This window comes from Protomyctophum parallelum (assembly GCF_964188405.1).
Source record: "Protomyctophum parallelum genome assembly, chromosome: 17".
Classification (NCBI taxonomy): domain Eukaryota; kingdom Metazoa; phylum Chordata; class Actinopteri; order Myctophiformes; family Myctophidae; genus Protomyctophum; species Protomyctophum parallelum.
Genome location: NC_139719.1, coordinates 18,046,458 through 18,068,115, shown reverse-complemented (window position 1 = coordinate 18,068,115; position 21,658 = coordinate 18,046,458). Strand labels below are relative to the sequence as shown.

The 21,658-nt window shown below is 42.9% G+C and overlaps 1 protein-coding gene across 2 annotated transcripts; it reads right to left on the bottom strand.

The window, feature by feature from the left end:
• Nucleotides 1–524: 524 nt before the first annotated feature.
• On the bottom strand, nucleotides 525–21,581 carry LOC310874421 (uncharacterized protein). 2 transcript variants are annotated; one of them, XM_083787228.1, is made up of 15 exons: nucleotides 20,997–21,581; nucleotides 19,847–20,819; nucleotides 18,546–18,826; nucleotides 17,950–18,152; nucleotides 17,561–17,831; nucleotides 16,930–17,028; nucleotides 16,668–16,835; nucleotides 16,380–16,526; nucleotides 15,583–15,834; nucleotides 15,023–15,166; nucleotides 14,676–14,916; nucleotides 2,197–2,484; nucleotides 1,345–1,572; nucleotides 1,039–1,170; nucleotides 525–911 (listed from the first exon to the last, which is right to left on the bottom strand). In XM_083787228.1, exons 1-15 carry the CDS (start codon nucleotides 21,465–21,467, stop codon nucleotides 562–564), a joined length of 4,248 nt encoding a protein of 1,415 aa, XP_083643354.1. In that variant the 5' UTR covers nucleotides 21,468–21,581; the 3' UTR covers nucleotides 525–561. The 2 variants fall into 2 exon arrangements, with proteins under 2 accessions (XP_083643354.1, XP_083643353.1); XM_083787227.1 differs by lacking the exons at nucleotides 525–911; nucleotides 1,039–1,170; nucleotides 1,345–1,572; nucleotides 2,197–2,484 and adding exons at nucleotides 11,495–12,269; nucleotides 12,757–12,888; nucleotides 13,167–13,394; nucleotides 13,703–13,990.
• Between the last annotated feature and the right edge of the window lie 77 nt (nucleotides 21,582–21,658).

Sequence of the window (21,658 nt, the reverse complement as noted above, 5' to 3'; positions counted from 1 at the left end):
CATGACCTTTACAATTTATGAATTTGTAAATGGCTAAATTGTACATTCTAATCTTGTCCAGGTAAGATAACTCACATCAAACTTTGGTCTGATTGATTGAATAATTCATATTTAGCCTAATGTTTAAGAGGAAACCTGTTTCCTGTGCATTTGTTCTACAAACTGATGGACAAAAGCCAAGTGGTGAGCAGCAATGCTCACACATTCAGCCTCATTCATTAAATAGGCTATATGTTCATCTAGGGAGCATGAATTTGCTTGCCAAATGTCATGGCAATATGCACATTCAACTTTGAGATAACGTGTATGTGCAAGTGTAAAGTTTTACTTTCCAAAAAGGTGGTGCTTGAAGGAATTAAAGGCCATGGGGGGCAATTTATTTTTTGTAAAAGGTGGTGAATGGACAGAGAGGGACCGACATAGCCATCCATAAGGTGCTAGTGGGGCTAAAACAATGTAGGCCTATGAGTCAAATACACTCAAATACACTACACAAATATACTCCCCAACACAATGCGAGGTGAATAGTGCCGTTTATTTGTGTTAGTATTGGACGATATCTCATGATTGCGGGTCCATGTGCCGTGCGAGATTCCTCATCGTCATCCCCATTACCTTGGGGTTTGGGATTTTCTGCTGGTAAGTAAACTTCTCAAAGCCCCGGTGTGCTCTCCCAGGAATGTACCTGAAGAGGTGGTCACTCTTATAATCGCCCACAAACTTAGCAATGTCAGCTTGTCTTCTTCTCTTGTAGGCGTCCGACGAGGGCAGGGACGTTGTGAGGCCGCTGCCGTTTCCTGCTCCTGGCGTGACGAGCAGCCGATCTGCCTCACTTCCAAGTGCTCCTGCCATCATTCCACACTGCTTCATCATGTCATTGGTGTAGTGGTAGCTCACACGTGCCAAGGACTCTACAACAGAAGTACAGTTCAGTATGTCACATGAGTGTATTAATGAGAACTATCTCAAATGTGACACTCTACAAATTACATAACTGACATTATTTAGCAAATATAAGTTCAGTAATCAGTAACATACCTTTGAATTCAGTATTCATGAACTCATTGACTAAGTCTAAGCTGATGTTGCCTCCCGGTTTTCCTTCAAGGTTTGCCACACGGTTCCACTTCAGCTCTTGTCTAATGTGCTCTGGGTAGAATCCTTCAATCCCTATTCAAACAAGATGCCCTTGATTAATGACATTTGTATTACAGCAATCTGAGAATCCCATCGTCAAATATTCGGGAAAACAGCGCCTCCCCTGTTGTTCCGAGGCAACAGTCCGTCTTGAGAGACTAGTATTACAGTGACAAAATGCCCATAGCAACATTGTCTAAGTCCTACCGGTGAGCAATCGATGGCAGGTGGTGAAATCCTTCAGGTGGTTTCTAGCCCAGAACAGAACCATGTCCATTTTCCAGAAGTCTGTCATGGCTTCTCCATCACCCTCTCTGATAGCATCTCGTCTTGTCATGTTGTAAAGCCCCTCCCACACAAGAGCCTTCGTGTAGTTGAGCACATGGTCGTCTGCATCGGACGCAATGAAGCACATCTCTGAGCAGTACCATGTAGCTGTAAAATAAACGGTATTAAGCACTTTGTAAAGCACATTATATTTCAAATGTACTCAGGAATATACCGTCACTGTCAGGCAGAAACCTTGTATCCATAATAGTCCATATTTAAAAAGCATGTGTTTTCCCTACACTTCATGCCCTACTTCGTCGTACAAGAGTTTCAAGCAAAAGTAGTGTACTATACAAACTAACAACGTGAGCATGTAGACCTTCCATTTTCACAGTTTCAGATCATTTATGTTCCATTTCCTGAAAGGTAACCAATTTGGAGATTCGAGTTTTCTGCCCAAATAGCGACGATATATCCGTTACATTTAACTGGTTTAGCAGTTTAGCAGTGATGTCAATTAAAGTCTCTTGTGATCATTATCAGACCATTTACTTCAGGTAATTCCAGTTTCAGTTGATTTTTAGTACACAATAGCTTAATGTTTTACCTGCATTGGTATTACTTTTTAATTCATAAAGGTCAAGGCTCAAGTCCAGTCATAAAACCTCCAGGTCTGAAGTCACAGATGGTCAAGTCAAAATCAAGTTACAAGTCACATATTATTCTAGCCTAGGAGTCTAGGCGCACAACACTACAGGACATCAGAAAGAACAACAAATAATTTCTTACACTCCTCAGAGTCAGCATTGCCCTGTTCTGACAGACTCAGACAGTCCTTGTGGTACCACTCATGTCTTCTGCACTGGTCCATGAGTGCACACTGTACCATCTGTCCCCCTCGTTGCTCTTTACAGTAACAGTATATGTAGGTGCCGTCTTCTTGACACTCTGGGCTGCAGAACCAATCCTGAGTGACGCTCGGATCGGTTGTCGTGTCCATTGGAGCACAACCTTCATGGAACCACACACCTCCACAAATGTTGCTGCAGCACTGCACTAATGGTTCACCTGTTTTTTCTAGAGTGAAGTAGACAGAGATTAAATTTGATATACAATGTACTGTCCGACATATATTCCACATAATCACAAAGTATGTACAAAGATGTACATTTTGGACCAAGTGTCAAGATTTGCCACTTGCCAAATTATGTTCATGCATATCCCATGGACCTGCCTCGCAAATGACATGTTATACGGACTTATGGTTCATGAGTGTTTTTTTAAACAATTCTCTCCCTCGTGACCTTCAGTGCAAAAATGGTGGCAAGATGTTCAGACAATGGCTGGTTTGGGTTGAGTTGTTTCTTTATTTCCTTTTCTCACGAAGGAGTTGTTTAATAATTATACTGTAGGTCTGTACTATCTGAAGCATCCAGATTAGATTTTCTTTTTTTATAACTTAAAGCATGCTCTTCTTTGCCTACCTTCTCCACAGAAACAGGAATCACTCTTCTCTACTTCAGAGAGACTTGCAGTGGCAGCAGCAGTATTTATGTCGTTTTGAGGTGGTGGCATCCACACCAAGTCCACCAGTCTGTGTGCGAGTCCACTAAGCCACTCCATTTGGGCCTCTGTGTCTGTGGGGAAGTCTGACGGCCGCTGATCAACAGTGTCAAGGTTGCACTCGGTAGCAGCGTATAAAGTGATGTAAGCGGACGTCACAAACTTTGTAGGAAACAAACAAAAACATTTGTCTTTGGTACAGGTGATGTATTGCAGAACATGCATAGCAACATTATATGAATTGGAGGGAAATGAAAGCAATGCAATGCACATTTTCTCAATATTACCGTGATGAAATCCACATCCCAGACATGTTGGATTGTTTCCTTGACCTTCCCTTCAATACACAGGCCTCTCACTTTAAACACTGATTTGAGCTGGGACAGAGATCCTCGAGCCTCCAGACTCTTCTCACTGAATAGCATATTCGTAATGTCCTGTGGTTCAAGAGATGATAAATTATCGCCGTTATTTTTACACTCTATTGTTCTTCAGATTAATCCATTAAGACAATTGATCGTCCCTTCTGTGTTGCCACTGCTGGCTCACCTGCCAGTGAGGAACACCCACTAAGAGGACGTAGCACCTGACAGGCGCCGCCATAGCAGCCACTAGCACATCGACAAACATCACCCTCCCAGCCCGGCTTCCCACCCATGAACCAACTTCGTATTTGTATAAACACTCGGCGTAGCAGGATGCACCGTGGTGGATTTTGCGTGTCTTAAGTACCAGGTCTTATTCCCTAACTTGAGTAAACTAAAGACCTGGAGGCGTGATCAATGCTATTTGTCTATTCTGAGTGGCCAAAGAGCATTGATCACGCCTCCAGGTCTTTAGTTTACTCAAGTTAGGGAATAAGACCTGGTACTTAAGACACGCAAAATACAGCCCCTAGACTCCATGGTTGGTGGTGCACAGGTAGTTCACCCCTAAACCACCTGAGGGCCCTCATTAAATTAGATAAGTTATGCGATAGTTAATTCATTTCATTCGTACATTTATACAACTCAAGCACTTAAGTTTGTCACCTGGTAACACAGGGATTCCTTGTGATATTCTGGCGGCGCGTCCACAAGCCCTTCAAATCTCTGTCGAGCTGTTGATTGACTGGGATCCTCCGTTGTGTCAATGTTTAGGCCGTCTGAACAGCACAACACTTGGTGGGGTTTCCCCTTGTAACATAAACGAGTATATAAAGTTGGAACATATTCAATAAGGCTGCCCATTATCTCACTATCTCCTTCTGTTGTGCTCGAGTCCACAGGGACTGCCCCAAGATTGACCTGTAAGAAATAAACAAAACACCCATTAGAGAATAGGCATAGTTCCTTTGGGGGGAATTTCACTATCTGTCTGTCAGTCAGTAGTAGTACATCCCTATGTTCCCCAGGTTCTATGTACCCGGCTTACGTTAGGGATACTGAGTGCAAGTGGGTTTTAAGCGGGGAACATAGAACCAAGGAAACATAGATACGCTCCCAGTCCAACAATTTGTTCCCATGAACATACAACATCTGTGAGTCTTTTTGATACAGAGACAGTCATGGCGGCAATACTAACTGTTCAGGAGAGGATTAAAACTGATTTTATTTTATCCAAAATGAGTCAATAGCAGACAGACTCTTCACATACTAACTAGAGTTTGTCTGAAATAAATGTCAGGACTGAAATCGTAAATGTAAATGTAAATATGAAATACATGCTTAAACATGTAGCTAGGTGTAATGTTAGAGAAGAGTGTTTTCTGCTAGACATTACTCTATAAGCCAATATCTCTAAAACTGGTGGGTCAAAATGAACAACCAATATATGTCAATTTAAAGCCATGATTCCTGTTTTCAGAAACAGTCACCTAAAGAAATACAGGTTGGATTTCCATGGGATTTGAACTGTGTTAGTTAATGTGAGTGATTGTCGACTTACAACGTTGCTCTTCTCCTTCATCTGCTCGGAGTATAAATGGGGAATGTGCCATACAACCTTGCTTCTCAATCCTTCCAGGGCTGTGAGGTTGTCAACAATTATGCGCATCACAATTGTCTTCATGCGCTGTCGCAGTGCCTCATATGTCTAACATGAAAAAAAGAAAGAAAATATAATTTATTTTCATGACAGCAAGCTTATGGTCAGCCTGGCAAGGTGTATGTTTTCTTTAAAGGATGTGTACCTGTTTGGATGGCAGGATGCTGTCTGGTGACACCTCAACTGCCTTTTTCTGAGGCCCCTGTAGATAGCCGAAAGGTATGCGGTTTCTATGGGCAAAGCGAAATGCCCAAATCGTGGGCTTGTTTCCTCCTAGACATACATGCTTGGCATGGGATGCTATCTGTTATGGGAAGACATGAGGTTTGATTGCTAGGGAAGAATTCAATCAACAAAATGGTAATAATAAACCAATATGACGTGAAAATTTAAGTATTACCTTGACTCGGTCCCAAGTGAGAGAGTAGGCCAAACGAGTAGGAACTAGTTTGGCTAGAGTTCTCTTTCTTATATCGTTCTAAACGTAAAGAGATGAATGGACAGGTGTTTAATGAAAACAATTATTAAATTTGAATCACACATTGTGTGTGTTTGCATAAGCAGCGGCTCGAATCACATTAGTACGTTTTATATTGTTACAAATGTCTCTCTTATTTAATTTTTTTACAATATGTATTCGTTTGACATCCTATTGGTTTCCTCTCACTCACCTCTACCTGTCCTTTCCACAGCTTAACCTCTTTATCGTGGTCACCTTGAAGTCGTTCTATGTGATTCCTGGAAATATCTCTGCACTGGGAGACTCCAAGGCTATTCATGATCCTGAACACCTTTTGTGAACAACCTTCCCTCCACATCTCAACACCAATAACAGACTGGACAAATGTACTTTTGTAGCTCCTGGTGAACAGAGCGATAGACACGGTCATTCCAATCCTCTTATCCACCAGCTGTTGAGCTTCCTCTTCGGTCATTCTCCTACACGCCAACACAAAATAAATACATAGTTGGCTTCATATGTTGCTTTTTATACTGGTGATTATTAGAAAGACATCAGTCTCAAAAGTTAGTGCCATGTTCTTTTAAAAAGTACCGACATGATTACTAGCACGTTTGTTTTAGTCTATACAGTCACTCAGCCAATCACAATGCAAAGGTTGAATGTGATATGATAACTAGAATTATAGAGTTTTGGGGGACTTTAACCTTTTCCATGTTCATAACTTGAAGCAGTTCACTCCAAGGCCAGCTTTACAAGTTTAACCTGACAAAGGTGCAAACAGTGTTCAGTTTGTAATATAATAAGTACGTACGTTTGGAATAAAGTTGGAGCATCTTTAAGTGACTTCATTGAGAGCTCGAAAATACACAAATCCAAAAATCATCATGTCATTAAGAGGGTTACACACCTCCATCCTTCTTTTTTTTAACCCAATAAAAAAAATAGAATTTACTAAATTAATTGTACAACTACATTTCGTATTTGATTGCATTGCTAGTTCTTATTTTCAGTGATTGGGCTTCCCATTGTTTATACTGATCATCAGAATCAATGATTGCGCCTTAAATGTGAAACTACTGTATATAGGTAAAATGTATATACAAATCTAAATATCATGAATCATTAAATTAAGAGGGTTACACACCTCTGCTCTTCTTTTCTACAAGTTCGAACTTGATGTTGTCCTGTGATTGTCTGGGCCTGTGGGAACATCGATCGCAGGCACTCAAGAGTGAGAGGTGCCTTTTCCTCGACCCACGCATTTGTCTCCTTCCAAGAAAACGAGGACAGGTTTTCAGGTGTGAGTTGTTTCTTAAAAGGTCCCTCCTTATCTCTGGCCAACTTATTAAGCTGTAAACAATATAAAAAGAAAACATCAATATATTCACACAGCTTTCTTTTAAGATAATGACATCATTTCAATGTTAAGATTCATATTTTGGGGGCCACTATCTACAGGATTTAACAGGGATAGGGATTTTTACCCAATTTCCAGGCCTATAGCAATCATATGGTGCAAAATAATTGATGCCCCAAGACAGACTCTACAAGCGAACACTGTATCATGGTTCATGTGTTGTAGGTTGTATGGTTGCATACTCATAATTGTTTCCATGTTGACAAAGTTTCGTATATTTTCAAACAAAAAAAAGTTGAAATAGCAGATTTAGAACTCAGAAGGCATTGTTAGTTTGTACGGGCTATTTCAACTGTTCATGTTTTGGTCACAAAACCGTAGGCCAAAAGATTGAGATTGTTGTATGGTTGCATTATCATCTAAATTGTTTCCATGTTGACAAAAATGTCATATATATTTTCAAACATCAGCATGATCCTTATTTTACCAGAGGTGGCCAGGAAAAAAAAGGAATTTCCTCAAAAAAGATTACATGGCCATTAGTTTAAAGTTGTATCAGCCCTGTGCAACTTCAAAGCCTAACAGTCAAACAGAATCCGGATTTGTCTTCGTATGTTCAATGCCAAGAAAGAACACAATTACCTCGTTAATCACATATATTTGTATGACAATTAATCGTCAACTAAAATGTCGTGGTGGTGACAACCCTACCTCTTCGCGTATGATTTCTTGGAGCACTTTGTTGAAAGCAGCAGGACCAGATGGCAGTTCCAGCAGTCGTCTTAATGCAGCAACAGTTCTGCGTTTTCTTAAAGCGGCAATCACTCGGCTGACTGTTCCCACCTTCTTGGGTGCTGGAGATGGAGATGGAGCTGGAGCTGCAGATGGTGCTGGTGATGGAGCTGCAGATGGTGCTGGTGATGGAGCTGCAGATGGTGCTGGTGATGGAGCTGCAGATGGCGCTGGTGATGGAGCAAAGTATTGTACAGTAACAACTTAAGTCTCTTTAATGTTTATGTTGTACGATTACTACAAAACAATTTAAAATAAAAGGGATTTAAGATCATTAAAGCTGGGCTGTTGCCGGAGTCCAATGCATTTCTGCCTACGTCCGGTCCAGGACTTGGCCCAGTTGGTTGTCCCCACGCTCAATGCGTAATCTATGTAGGAGAGCCGCGATTGGACTGGCCCCATGAAGTGAACGCAGTTTGCGTAAATCTGTCTATATCTAAGGCTCTGCTCTCCACCACCCCAACACACAAAAAATACTATGGTTAAGAAGACTGACCAAAGACATAATGTAATCCTTTCAGATATATATATATAATGAATAACCTGAGTTCGCCGTTGTATAATCATGATCCATCATAAATTTTTTGCAAGACACTGGAAGCAGAGGGCATTTTTCCACAGAAAAACCGATCCAGGTGCGCTTCCATTTACAATTCGACAGGCGTATTAGCTTTGTTTTTGAAAGCAACCACTTTGCGCACAGATCTTTACATATAAACCCCTTCCGTGAAAGATGGGGCAACAGTATTTTCGCTGTCTTCAAATCAACCATCGTTGATATCCTTGTTGCACGGCCCACCGTGAGTTCTTTTTTGCAGAGACTGCATCGCACTGAATGTTCGGACGTCCGTGGCATTGGCATGTCGTTATACTGTGGAAAATCATTAAAGGTAAGTGGTACACTGTTAGTCCCTTCCACGTTCGGCTTAGAAGTAGAAGCTGCCTCGACAGAACCTAGATCAGATGGAAGTGGTGTAGTGGTCAGGTCAGAACCAGAATAACCCATCTTCTGCTCAGAAGCAGATGCTGAGCTGTTGACACAATCCTCCTCCATGTTCTGTTCAGAAAAACCGATCCACGTACGCTTCCCACGTTTTGACAGGCTTAGTGCCTTTGTTTTTGAAGTTACCCACTTTTGGCACGGATCTCTACATACAAACTCCTCCGGTGAAAGATGGGGCAACAGTATTTGCGCAGTCCTCAAATCAACCATCACTGATATCCTTGTTCTCCCAAAGCCTTTTTTCCCCTTTTTGAATACTTTTTTGCAGAGACTGCAGCGTCGCACTGTCTTAGAAAAGGACCCCTTTGCGCTCTGTTCGGACATACGTGGCATTGACATGTCGTCATACTGTGGAGAATCATTAAAGGTAAGTGGTACACTGTTAGTCCCTTCCACGTTCGGCTTAGAAGTAGAAGCTGCCTTGACAAAAGATGGAGGTGGTGTAGTGGCCAGGTCAGAACCAGAATAACCCAAGTCCATCTTCTGCTCAGAAGCAGATTCTGAGCCATTGACACAATCCTCCTCCATGTTCTGTTCTGAAGTAGATGGGATGTTGTTGCCACAATCCTCCTCCATGCTCTGTTCAAATAAGATAAGACCTTTATTGATCCCACTGGGGAAACAGTACAGCAGTTAAAAACAGATTATAAAGTGGGTTGGGGGGGGGTAAGATACAGCATGATGGAGAGACATCAGTCAGGGGTTACACCGTACGTTACACCATCAGTAAGGTATATTTTTGTTTAAAAAAAAATATGTATATATATATATATATATATATATATATATATATATATATATGGACCTACAGTAGCTATTCCTTTTGTGCACATTAATTTTTGCTTAATTCCTGTAATACCATAAAAGTGACTATTGAGTCTTGTTCCAGAGGACAAGCTTTCCGTATTCTACATCAGTGGTTCCCAAAGTGGGGTCCGGGGACCCCCAGGGGTACCTGAGGGAGTTCCAGGGGGCCCCCATCTAAATGATAGTTTGGAACCAAATGGACCCTTATGGGTATGTAACTCAGAGTGTAGAAATGGACCTGTTGGGGTCCATTTCTACACTCGGTTAAAATAACATTAATTTTACAAAATAAATTGGGGGTACCGTCCCAGAGATAGAAATGCCATTAAACAGGGGACCGTAGACCCAATGCATGTCAAACTGGAGGGGTCCTTGAGATGAAAATGGTTGAGAATCACTGCTAGAGCCATACAAATCTTCTCTTATGGGGGTCCCTGGCATATATTTTCAAATGGGGGTCTGTGGGGCTAATTAGTGTCTATTTGGGGGTCCACGATGAAGGTGAAAAAGTTTGGGAACCACTGTTCTACATCACTGATGCACTGTAGTGCAATTTCGGCAAAAGACAGTTGAAGGCTATCACACCCACACAGATATACGATTGGAAAGCTGTGGTTGTCCTCTCTCCTCATCATGTATACTAGCTCTGGTCCATAGAAGCAGTAAGGCTATGGACCAGAGCTACATGTATACTATACAAGCACACAGAGCATAAAAGCACTATGGATTGCTGGGTCTCAAGTTGCCCTGGCTGGAACAGATTAAAATCAAAAGTGCGAGACAAGTAGCAGTGAAAGAGAACACAGAAGCATACCATACTAGATGTTGATGCTATGTTGTCAGAAGAACCCTCCATGTTCTGCTCATAGGCAGAGGCTATCATGTCGCAGAAGCTATCATGCCTCTGTTCAGAGGCAGAGGCTATCATGTCTGCTATCATGTCCTCCATGTTTGGTGAAGTTAATATTGACATAGTCTGCACAGTATTGTTTGCAGCGTAGTTAGGAGAAAACAGTTGTTTTTTCTTCTTGTAGAAGCAAGCAAAACTGACGGCCGCCAACTTTCTGCCGGGGTCCTGTTAGACCGCGTCGCTTTTATATGACGTCGCCAGCCTGGAAAACAAAAATGAATGCCCTGTGTCCTCACAAAAGTAGAGAAAGCTCGCGCTGTGAGCTTGTATATCGGCTATTCTCACCATTTAATTTCAAAACAAACTTAATAAATAAAAAAGTAACTGTTTAAAGTTTCTTTCAAACCGAACTAGGTCTCGTTCTAAGCCAAGCACTCGGAGGGAAGTTTGATGCTTGAAGCCCAACGTTTTTTTAAATGCATTATTGTGCAAAGTACAAATAAAAGAAGACTAGTCAAAGTTAAGAATCCCCAAGTCAGAGACCTCTCAATTAACCAAATGCGACTTGTAGAATATTGTGACAGTCTTATTTTATCCACAAGATGGCACCATTGCTACGTAAAACAGTGTCGAGCACATGTGACTATAATGAAATCCCTGTTTTCATCACTTGTACAGTGTTGGTAGCTTTTACATGTTAGTCTATCTATATGATCTGTCCAATACAGAAACAATATTGCAGCCACCAACTTAATGTAAGTGCTGTTTTAGATGAGCAGGGATTTACACGCCTTTAAGACTGTTGGTAGGGCGTTAGCAGGAGAACAAATTTAACTCCTTGTTCGAGCCAGGTCAGAAATTATGAGCACAATGAGTAGGCTATAATGAAATCCCTGTTTTCATCACTTGTACAGTGTTTTTAGCTTTCACATGTTAGTCTATGATCTGTCCAATAGAAAAACAACAGCGACTTCCTCCTGGGGGATCCCGAGATGTTCCAAGGCCAGTGAGTCGATGTAATCCCTCCAACCTGCGCCTTGGTCTGCCCCGGGGTCTCCTCCCAGTGGGACGTGCCTCGAGGACCTCCCTAGGGAGACGCCCGAGAGGCATCCTAACCAGATGCCCTGGCCTAAACCACCTAAGCTGGCTCCTTTCCAGGCGAAGGAGCAGCGGTTCTACTACTCGATTCGACTATCTAGCAGCGGTTCTACTACTCTACACGAGTCTCTCTCGTGTGACTGAACTGCTCACCTATTATTTATACCCCATGTCGTTTTGGAAAAAAGTGGTGAATGGACAGAGAGGGACTGACCTATAGCCATCCATAGAGCTGCTAGTGGAGCTAAAAACACTTTTCAAATACACGCCATCATTTACTTTAGATGTCTTTTAATATGAAGCAAATTGAGCTTACATTGTATGAAATCGTGCTATAGAAATAAACTCAACTTTACATTTACAGGTATTAATATAGTCCCAGCACTAAATGCGAGGTGAATAGCAGTACTTGTTTTCATTTGTATGGGACAATCTCTAGGACTAGTAATGTATCATTCTGGGCCAAACAAATACAACGGCACTGGCCGTTGGGAGGGGGTGCGTCAGCTAGGTGGTCAGGCGGTAACAGGGGGTCAAATGCGATAAAAGTTTGTGAAGGGCTGCTCTAGGTCCATGTCCCGTGCGAGAGTCCTCATCATCTTCCCCATCTTCTTGGGGGTTTTGATTTTCTGCTGGTAAGTAAACTTCTCAAAGCCCCGGTGTCCTCTCCCAGGAATGTACCTGAAGAGGTGGTCCTTCTTATACTCTACCACAAACTTAGAAATGTCACCCTTCATCCTTTTCTTCAGCAAGGACGACGATGAGAGAGACACCGCTGGCCAGAGGGTGCGGCCGGTTCCGGTGACGAAGAGCCGATCCACGTCATTTCCAAGCATCCCCGCCATCTTGGTACAGAGCTCCATCTTTTCATTGTTGTAGATGCCTTTCACGTGTCCCAAAGTATCTACAAAAAACAGAATTACAGCTTATAACCAGAGGTTATGAAATTAGGGCCAGAATTAATCTTAAAGGGCTGTCGTGCTGGTCGTTACGAGGCAGCCCCATGAAATTATAAACTCTTGAGACAATTTTTGGAATTCTGGACTAGATGTTTTCTAACACGGTGGTGCCTGAAAGTCAAACCACTTGATGTCTAGAAGTCCACGGACCACAATAAAAAAACAACTCTGTATCACCTGTGGCTAATTAAAACACATATCGTGCCTGTGTGTGTGCGTGCGCGACTGCGCGTGCGTGCATGCATGCGTGTGTCTTTCTATCTGTAGATGTGGCTCTGTCTGTGGTTTTGTGTGACAACTGCAGAAATTAAAGTGTCAGTTACCTTGCAGTGCTACAATAGGCTACACAGCTGTGAAAAAATACATTCTTATTAGGAATACATTTGCATCCTGTGAAACTAATTTACTAATAATACAAGTTCAGTAACAGACCTTTCACTTCATGATTCATGAATTCACTGATTAAGTCCAAGCCGATGTTGCCTCCAGGTTTTCCTTCAAGGTTTGCCACACGGTTCCACTTCATGTCTTGTCTAATGTGCTCTGGGTAGAATCCCTCAATCCCTATAGACCACATCAGAATATTTGTAAACAAACATGTGCAGTGGTATATCTGTGTAGAATGTCTATGGATATTACAAAATATGAAATAAAGTGTCCAGACCCGAACATTAGCTACTATGGATATTGATATTTGTAATCATAAGTGTCCTGTTTGAACTGCTGCAATGCCACGCAGCCAGCGTTATCTATGCGGAAATAAAAATTTTGGACTTGATTAATGCCAAGGTATTGCAGTGACCGAATGCACATAGCAACACATTACATTTTCTAAGTCCTACCGGTCAGCATTCGATGGCAGGTGGTGAAATCCTTGAGGTGTTTTCTAGCCCAAAACAGAACCATGTCCATTTTCCAGAAGTCGGTCATGCCTTCTCCATCACCCTCTCTGACAACATCTCGTCTTGCCATGTTGTAAAGCCCCTCCCACACAACTGCCTTCGTGTAGTTGAGCAAATGGTCGTCTGTATCAGACGCAATGAAGCACATCTCTGAGCAGTACCATGTAGCTGTAATGGGGAAAGAAACAGTATTAGGAATATACTTAGGAATAGGAATACAGTACATTGTCGCTAATATCAGGCAGAAACCTTGTATCTCTCCATTTAAACGTTATGTTTTTTTTCAACACGAGTTTCAAGCAAAAGAAGTGAAAGTATTTAAAAGCTCACAACGTGAGCATGTAGACATTCTATTTTCACTGTTTTGGACATCCAAGGTTTCTGCCCAATAGCAACGATATATTTGTACGATTTAACTGGTTAGCAGTTTGATACAACACTACAGGACATTGGGAAGTATACGAGTAATTTCTTACACTCCTCAGAGTCAGCATTGCCCTGTTCTGACAGACTCAGACAGTCCTTGTGGTACCACTCATGTCTTCTGCACTGGTCCATGAGTGCACACTGTACCATCTGTCCCCCTCGTTGCTCTTTACAGTAACAGTATATGTAGGTGCCGTCTTCTTGACACTCTGGGCTGCAGAACCAATCCTGAGTGACGCTCGGATCGGTTGTCGTGTCCATCGGAGCACAACCTTCGTGGAACCACACACCTCCACAAATGTTGCTGGAGCACTGCACTAATGGTTCACCTGGTTTTTCTAGAGTGAAGTAGACACAGATTAAATTTGAATATACTATTCAAACTATTTTACATGCCATGACATATAAGGCAAGGCAGATGTATGTGTATAGCACATTACATTCAGCGTCAAATGTTTAGTGCACACAGGCCATGGAAGAGGGTCTTAATAACTTAGAGGAGAATTCTAGAACGAGTGGTTCATTTCTCCATCTGAAGTCCTCCGCAGCTCCGAGCATGTGCTTTGCCGTAAATCGCTTGTTTTGATCGCTCGAAATGTATTTCTTTTAGACTTTCATAATGACTAAATACTCTTCCCAGTGTTTGTCCCAAATGCGCTGATGTAGAGGACCACGGCAGCCCAAAGGGGACTTGAAATCATGGTTGGAATCTCGTTTCGCAAGACTTTACGAAGTACAAACACTGTGGAGAGAGTGATCGAGACTTTACGAAGTACAAACACTGTGGAGAGAGTGATCGAGACTTTACGAAGTACAAACACTGTGGAGAGAGTGATCGAGCCATCAAAATAAGCGATTTACAGCAAAACCCCACGGCGCGTGCTCAGAGCTGCGGTGGACTCGGCATGAAGTTATGACATTGTTCACATGTGCCACTCGTTCTAGGATATAATGGCTTCAGATTAAGGTAAGAAAAAGGCTAGTCTGGAATTCTCCGTTAAAGCATGCTCTTAATTTGCCAACCTTCTCCACAGAAACAGGAATCATTCTTCTTTACTTCAGAGAGACTTGCAGTGGCAGCAGCAGTATTTATGTCTTCTTGAGGTGGTGGCATCCACACCAAGTCCACCAGTCTGTGTGCGAGTCCACTAAGCCACTCCATTTGGGCCTTAGTGTCTGTGGGGAAGTCTGACGGCTGCTGATCAACAGTGTCAAGGTTGCACTCGGTAGCAGCGTATAAAGTGATGTAAGCGGACGTCACGAACTGTGTGGGACACAAAAACAATGTTCATGGTTTAGGATTGGTGTGTATTACAGAACAATATGCAAATTTGAAGAAAATAAAAAACAATCCACAACTCGGATATTACCGTGACGAAATCCAAATCCCAGACATGTTGGAATTTCAGTTTGATGTAGTTGAGATTTTTCTTGATTTCAAACAGTTTTCTGATGTGAGACAGAGATCCTCGCGCCCTCAGACTTGTCTTACTCAGCAGCATTTTCATCATGTCCTGTGATTCAAGAGAGAAGTATAATTGACAATCATAGCAGAACATTACTTTTTTTGTTTTGCTTTAAAGTAGCCAATTATTTTCTTTTTGCCCAATTTAGTTTAGTTTAGCTATGCCAATATACAATGTTTTGGGACGAACAAATAATTAGAAAGAAGAAAAAAACGGCAGGTTACAACACTTCTTCTGTTGTTTTTGACTTCTTTGTAATAATTTGTTTGGTCCGAAATATTGTGTTTGTTGTCATGATTTGTCACGACTCGAGTTGGCTTCGTACAACGCTTAAAAAGGTATTTAAATAAATACTTTTTGAAATGTCTACGGGGAAAATGCATTGGGAATTATTTCCTGGGCCTGGCGTCGTCATGAAAGGGGGCGGGACTGTGACGCTCTATAGCACGCCCATAGTAAGTCACCTGGTAACACAGGGATTCCTTGTGAAACTCTGTCGGGGCTGCCACGAGCCCGTCGAATGTCTGTTCCGCTGCCGCTCCATCCAGCCCGACTCTACGGCTGGGCTTCACTCTGTCTGTGTTTAGGCCGTCTCCACAGTACAATATCGGGTGGGGTTTCTCCAGCACCGTTGGAACATATTCACTGAGGTTGTCCATTATGTCAGCAACCGCTTCTGCTGTGCTCGAGTTCACAGGGATGGCACCAAGATTGACCTGTAAAAGAGCACAGGGGCATTAAGGATATTTTCTTACACACCACACACATACTATAGATTTTTCTTTTATTTTTTTACATTTCAGAGGATCCCTAGTATGTGTGTAATATGTATTCTCTTCTGCATTAACATTGTCATGTAAGCGTGGCTATGCAAGAACACATTCATACAACAATACCAGAATAAATTCACTGTTTGTGATTTCTTAATTGTTTAGTTCAACAATGTAAAAGGATGCACATACATAGTACTGTCTGTGTTAAAGACTTTAACAAATAACTGTGGTTGTGAATAATGGAATATTCGTCATTAATAGCAGTAGAATCGACTTTGGTCAGTCATGCACATCCCTAGGCTCTAAAGACAACCCTGTCAAGTTAGCTGGTGGGTAGCGTCAGTCCAGCCCTCCAACACGTTGTCCCCACACAAATGCAAACACACATCAAAAAAAAAAAAAAGCTGTGTACATTCTCTGTGCTCGAGCGTGGCTCATATATTATTGTATTTACAATTCAGTTACAGTAGTTGTACGGTTGGACTTACAACAGTGCTCTTCTCCTTCATCTCCTCCGAGTACTTATGGGGAATGTGCCTCACGACCTCTCCTCGGAGTCCTTTGAGGGCTGTGAGGTTGTCGACGATTATGCGCATCACAATTATCTTCATCTGTTGCCGCAGTGCCTCATATGTCTAAAACAACACAAATATATATATATATATATATATATATATATATATAGAGAGAGAGAGAGAGAGAGACTAGAGAGAGCTGTTGTATTGTCACCATGTGCTGGTGGTCACGTGTATGTGTTCTATAAAAAGGATGTGTACCTGTTTGGACGGGAGGATTGTGGCTGGCGACACCTCGGCTGCCTTTATCGGAGGCCCCATTAGGTGGCTGAAAGGTATGCGGTCCTGATGGGCAAAGCGAAATGCCCACATCGCCTTGTTGTTCCTTCCTTTTTGTTCCATTTGTTCTTGTTTGGCATGGTGCGTTATCTGTTATGAGAAGACACGAGGTTCGATTGCTAGGACACAATGCGTTCAAATGTATTCTAATATGAACAAATATGGCATGTCCTTTAAGTAATACCTTGACGCAGTCCCAAGTGAGAGAATAAGCTGGATTTCTCTCCATGGCCGACACCTTGTACTTGTGCTTGTACCTGTGTATTCGTGCATGTAGTTCATTCTAAAAAAGTAGTGAAGACGAATGGACGAGTTGAATGAATGAAAACAATACCGTAATACACAACGTGATTATATAAGAAAATAAAACGGAAAACAAGGAATCTCTATGGCAGTGGTTCCCAAACTGGGGTCCGGGGACCCCCAAGGGTCCTTGAGGGAGTTCCAGGGGGTCCCCAGCTAAATGATAGTTTGTAACCAAATGGACCCTTATGGGTCTGTAACTCTGAGAGTGTACAAATGGAACCAAATGGACCCGTGTACACTCTCAGAGTTAAATTGACATCGATTTGACAATAGGGAGATATAAATCCCATTAAATGGTGTCTGTGTAGACTAATATGCATGTCAAACTGGGGGTCCTTGAAATTAAACGGGCTGAGAATCACTGCTAGAGCCGTAAAAAAAAACTTCTCTCATTGGGGGTCCCTGGAATATCTTTTCAAATGGGGGTCCGCAGGCTAATTAGTGTCAATTTGGGGGTCCTTGACATGAAAGAGTTTGGGAACCACTGCTCTCTATGGCTGTATACTCACCTCAAGCTCCCCTTTCCACAGCTTAACCTCTCTATCATGGTCAACTTGCATTCGGTCTGCATTTCTCTTTGCAACCTGCCTGCATTGGGAGATGCCGAGGTTGTTCATGATGGTGAACATCTTGGGAGGACAGCCTTCCCTCCACATCTCGACGCCAATTGCAGACTGGAAAAATGAATTGCTCATTTGTTTGGCGGTGTTTAACGCCACGGACACGACCATCGCGATCCTCTTTTCCACCAGGTGTTGAGCTTCCTCTTCTGTTATCATCCTTAAAAACCACATTAAAATGCATAGATATAGCTTCACGTGAAACTAGTGTATAGGTCAAAGTGCATATACAAATCTAAATATCGAATAAATTCATCATTAAGAGGGGTTACACACACCTCTGTTCGTCACTGTCATGATTTCGAATGACATGACATCTGATGTTCTGTGCCTGTGGGAACATGGCTCGCAGACACGTCATGGTAGCAGGTGCCTTTTCCTCGACCCACGCATTCGTCTCCTCCCAACAAAACGAGGACAGGTTTTCAGGAGTGAGTTTCTTCCTGCAGGGTCCCTCGGGGTCTCTGTGCAAGGTTCTACGCTGTGAACAAGATTTTTAAAACAACCGTCAACACATTTTCAACGTTCATTATGACATTTCAACGTGAAAATTACATTTTCTCAGTTGCATGGCTGTGTGGATGAGCCTGATCGGCCGGTAATCCAGCCTGACAGCATGTTGCGGGTTCGCGTCCCGAGCCCGACGACATTTGCTGCATGCCTTTTCCCCCCGTCTCTCTCTCCCACGCACACTGACATATTCCCAGTGCTGACGGTTGCATGCACCCGACTGAGTACAATCTATAATTTATATAGGTATTTGTACATATGGATTGGATATTGGGCACTGAATGTATGTCAAACCATCACATATCATGGGAGTCACACAATGATACAATGATTTTGCCAGTACTGTGCCCCGGCCCTCACGTACCTCTTTGCTAACGAGTTCTTGACACACTTTGATGAAAGCCGTTTTCGTAGGTCCGCTAATGGTAATCAGTTTTCTTAATGCCGATCGATATCTCCGACATCTCAAATGGTTGATCACCACGGACAGTTTATCAGCTACGCTCTGCCGGGTGGTGTGCCAAGCCCCAGGCGATGGAGGTGGTGGAGGTTGAGGCGCTTTTACAGCCTGCGGTGATGGCGCTGCTTGCGGAGCCAGTACCGTTTGTAGATAGAATTGTTGCACGCTTGATGTGGACGGACACCCTGAGTGGAAGAAATGGCTGTTTTACTGCAGATCTGGTCAAATTATCAATGCTTAAAAAAAACACACTTCAGCCCTACACATTTTGTTATATTAACTGATAGCAAAAATAGCCGATCTGGCCCAGGCCGTAGCGTAACGGTCTGGGCACCGGACTGGTAATCCAGTCGCAGTGTGCCGCGGGTTCGACTCCCGGACCCGACACGGCCTTTACTGCATGTCATCCCCCCATCTCTCTCCCGTTTCCTGTCAGCCTACTGTCTGTCCCTTCAAAAATCAATAAAAAATAAATAAATAGCCGATCTACCAGCTCACGGCATTGGTGTGAGCTTGTAGATTTTGCCATTTTTCTGCCATTTTCACTTGTAAATGTAAAATAATAAAAAGATATATTAAAAAATAAAAAAAGACATGTCACAACATTGTGACACCACCAGTTGTGACACCATCAGTTTAACTTGTTTATGAAAATGTAAAATAATAAAAATATATATTTATTTTAATAAAATAAAATAATAGACATGTCACAACATTGTGACACCACCAGTTGTTTGTCTATTATTTGTAAACTCCAACTGCATAATGCATTTATTTTCATTTCTGGACTGCAGTGGAAACGCTAAAAGGGTTTCTTCCGCGGATTCGGGTTCTTGGAAACGCCCGACAGCCACTGCGTTAGTTTTACTGAGGTTAGGTTTAGGTATAGTTTACTGAGGTTAGGTTTAGGTATAGTTTTACTGAGGTTAAGGTTAGGGTTAGGTTTAGGTTAAGGTATAGTTTTACTGAGGTTAGGTTTAGGTATAGTTTTGAGGTTAAGGTTAGGCTTAGGGTTAGGTATAGTTTTACTGAGGTTAAGGTTAGGGTTAAGTTTAGGTGTAGGCTGTCAATCACAGCGACTGGCCAGTCACAGCCGGTCACAGCGCACCATTTACTCAAACCTGAGGCAGAAACCATATTATCAGTGGAAACACGTGTATTATCTTGCACTCAACAACAACAACAATATGAAACATAATAATAACCTGAGAGATCGGATGAGTCATGAGTTGATGCATCCGTCCTCATGCTTTTCGGTTTGGGCGCAACTGCCTCGGGATCGTTCCATACACGCTTTCCACCCTTTCCACCACGCTTTGTTTTTCCCATCATTATCTTCGTGCACTCCGTGCATATGAAGTCCGACGGCGACAGATGAGGGAACACCATTTTCGGAGAGTGCTTGTCGGATCGTAAAAAGAACGACCGTATGGATCTTCTGTTGAGGTGTTTCTTTGTCTTGTCCGACTGAATGATGGCATCGCAGTTGCTGCAGCGCCCCGCAGAACCCTCCACCAAGTTCTGTTCGGGAGCGGGTAGCATGTTGGCAGTACCCTCCTCCATGCTCTGTTCAGGAGCGGGTGGCATGTTGGCAGTACCCTCCTCCATGCTCTGTTCAGGAGCGGGTGGCATGTTGGCAGTACCCTCCTCCATGCTCTGTTCAGGAGGAGTAGGTGGTATCTTGACAGAACCTTCTTCCATGTTCTCTTTAGGAGTAGGTGGTGGTGCTGTTCCAGCACTGCCCGACTGAAAGGCACAGCGTGCATTGGCGGTCGCACAAGCCTGGATCTTCTTTGCGAGAGTAGCATCCCCCAGCATCCCACTCGGAACAACGATGCAACGCAGGGTACCGTCCTCCCGCGCATTCTGTGCAGCGGACTGAGCAGAGGTAAATGATGATGATGATGCGTCGATGGAACCCTGCGTGTTCTTCTTCTGACTGGAAGTGGGGTTAGCAGAAGAAGCCAGCCTCGGAACGAGAACATAATGCACAGGCCCCTTTTGCGTTTCGTTTGGATTCCGAACCCCCAGGCGTAAAGGTGTGTTCTCCTTAGGAGTAGTAGGTGGTGTACTGCTATTGACAGAAGCCAGTAACTTTACTTTAAAGGCATTAGGATGTGGAACAGAACCGCCAACCTTCTGTGCAGAAGCTGATGTGTTGACAGAGCCCTCCACTTTCTGTGTAAATCAAATCAAATCAAACTTTATTTCTAGAGCACATTCACAAAGACCAGAAGGTCAACCAAAGTGCTGTACACGAACATGAAACACGCATGCAATCAACACAAACAGCATAATAAAACAACATCAAAGCAACACAAATGTTACACAGGTTAATTAGGACAAACGACTTACATCTGTAGGAGGTGTACTGTCGGCAGAGCCCTCTGTGTTCAGTTTATTAGAAGATGCTGATGTCAGTCCTGGCAGTGTACGCTTCTTGGCGTTATCCGTCAGGGTGGTTTTCGCCTTGACCGCCCGAACGCACTCTATGCATATGAAGTCGGACGGCGAGAGGTCGGGGAACAGTATCTCCGCGGTCGGAATGTCAACGAGCGTCGATATCCTCACCCTGTTGACGTCTCGGTATACCGCGTCGTACTTGAGCTCCGCTTTGCAGTTACTGCATTGCTGGTCGGGCCACTGCGAGACACTAGTACTAACCTCCGTGTTGACTTTGGAAGTAGATGGAATGACACGATCCTCTTCGACGTTCTTTTTAGGTGTAGAAGTAGATGTAATGTTGACGGAAGAATCCTCTTCCTCCAAGTTCTCTTTAGATGTCGAAGTAGATGGAATGTTGACGGAATAATCCTCTTTCTCCATGTTCTCCCTATGGGTGGTGTTAATATTGACACTTTTGCAGTTGGTTTGAGACCTTTTTAGAAGTTTTGGAGGAGAAAATACGGAGAAAATGTTTTCATGTTCAACCCGCCAACTAACCAGGGTCCTGGCTTGTTGTACCACGACCACGAGTCGCTTCCATATGACGTACCATAACAACAATCTACGCACAT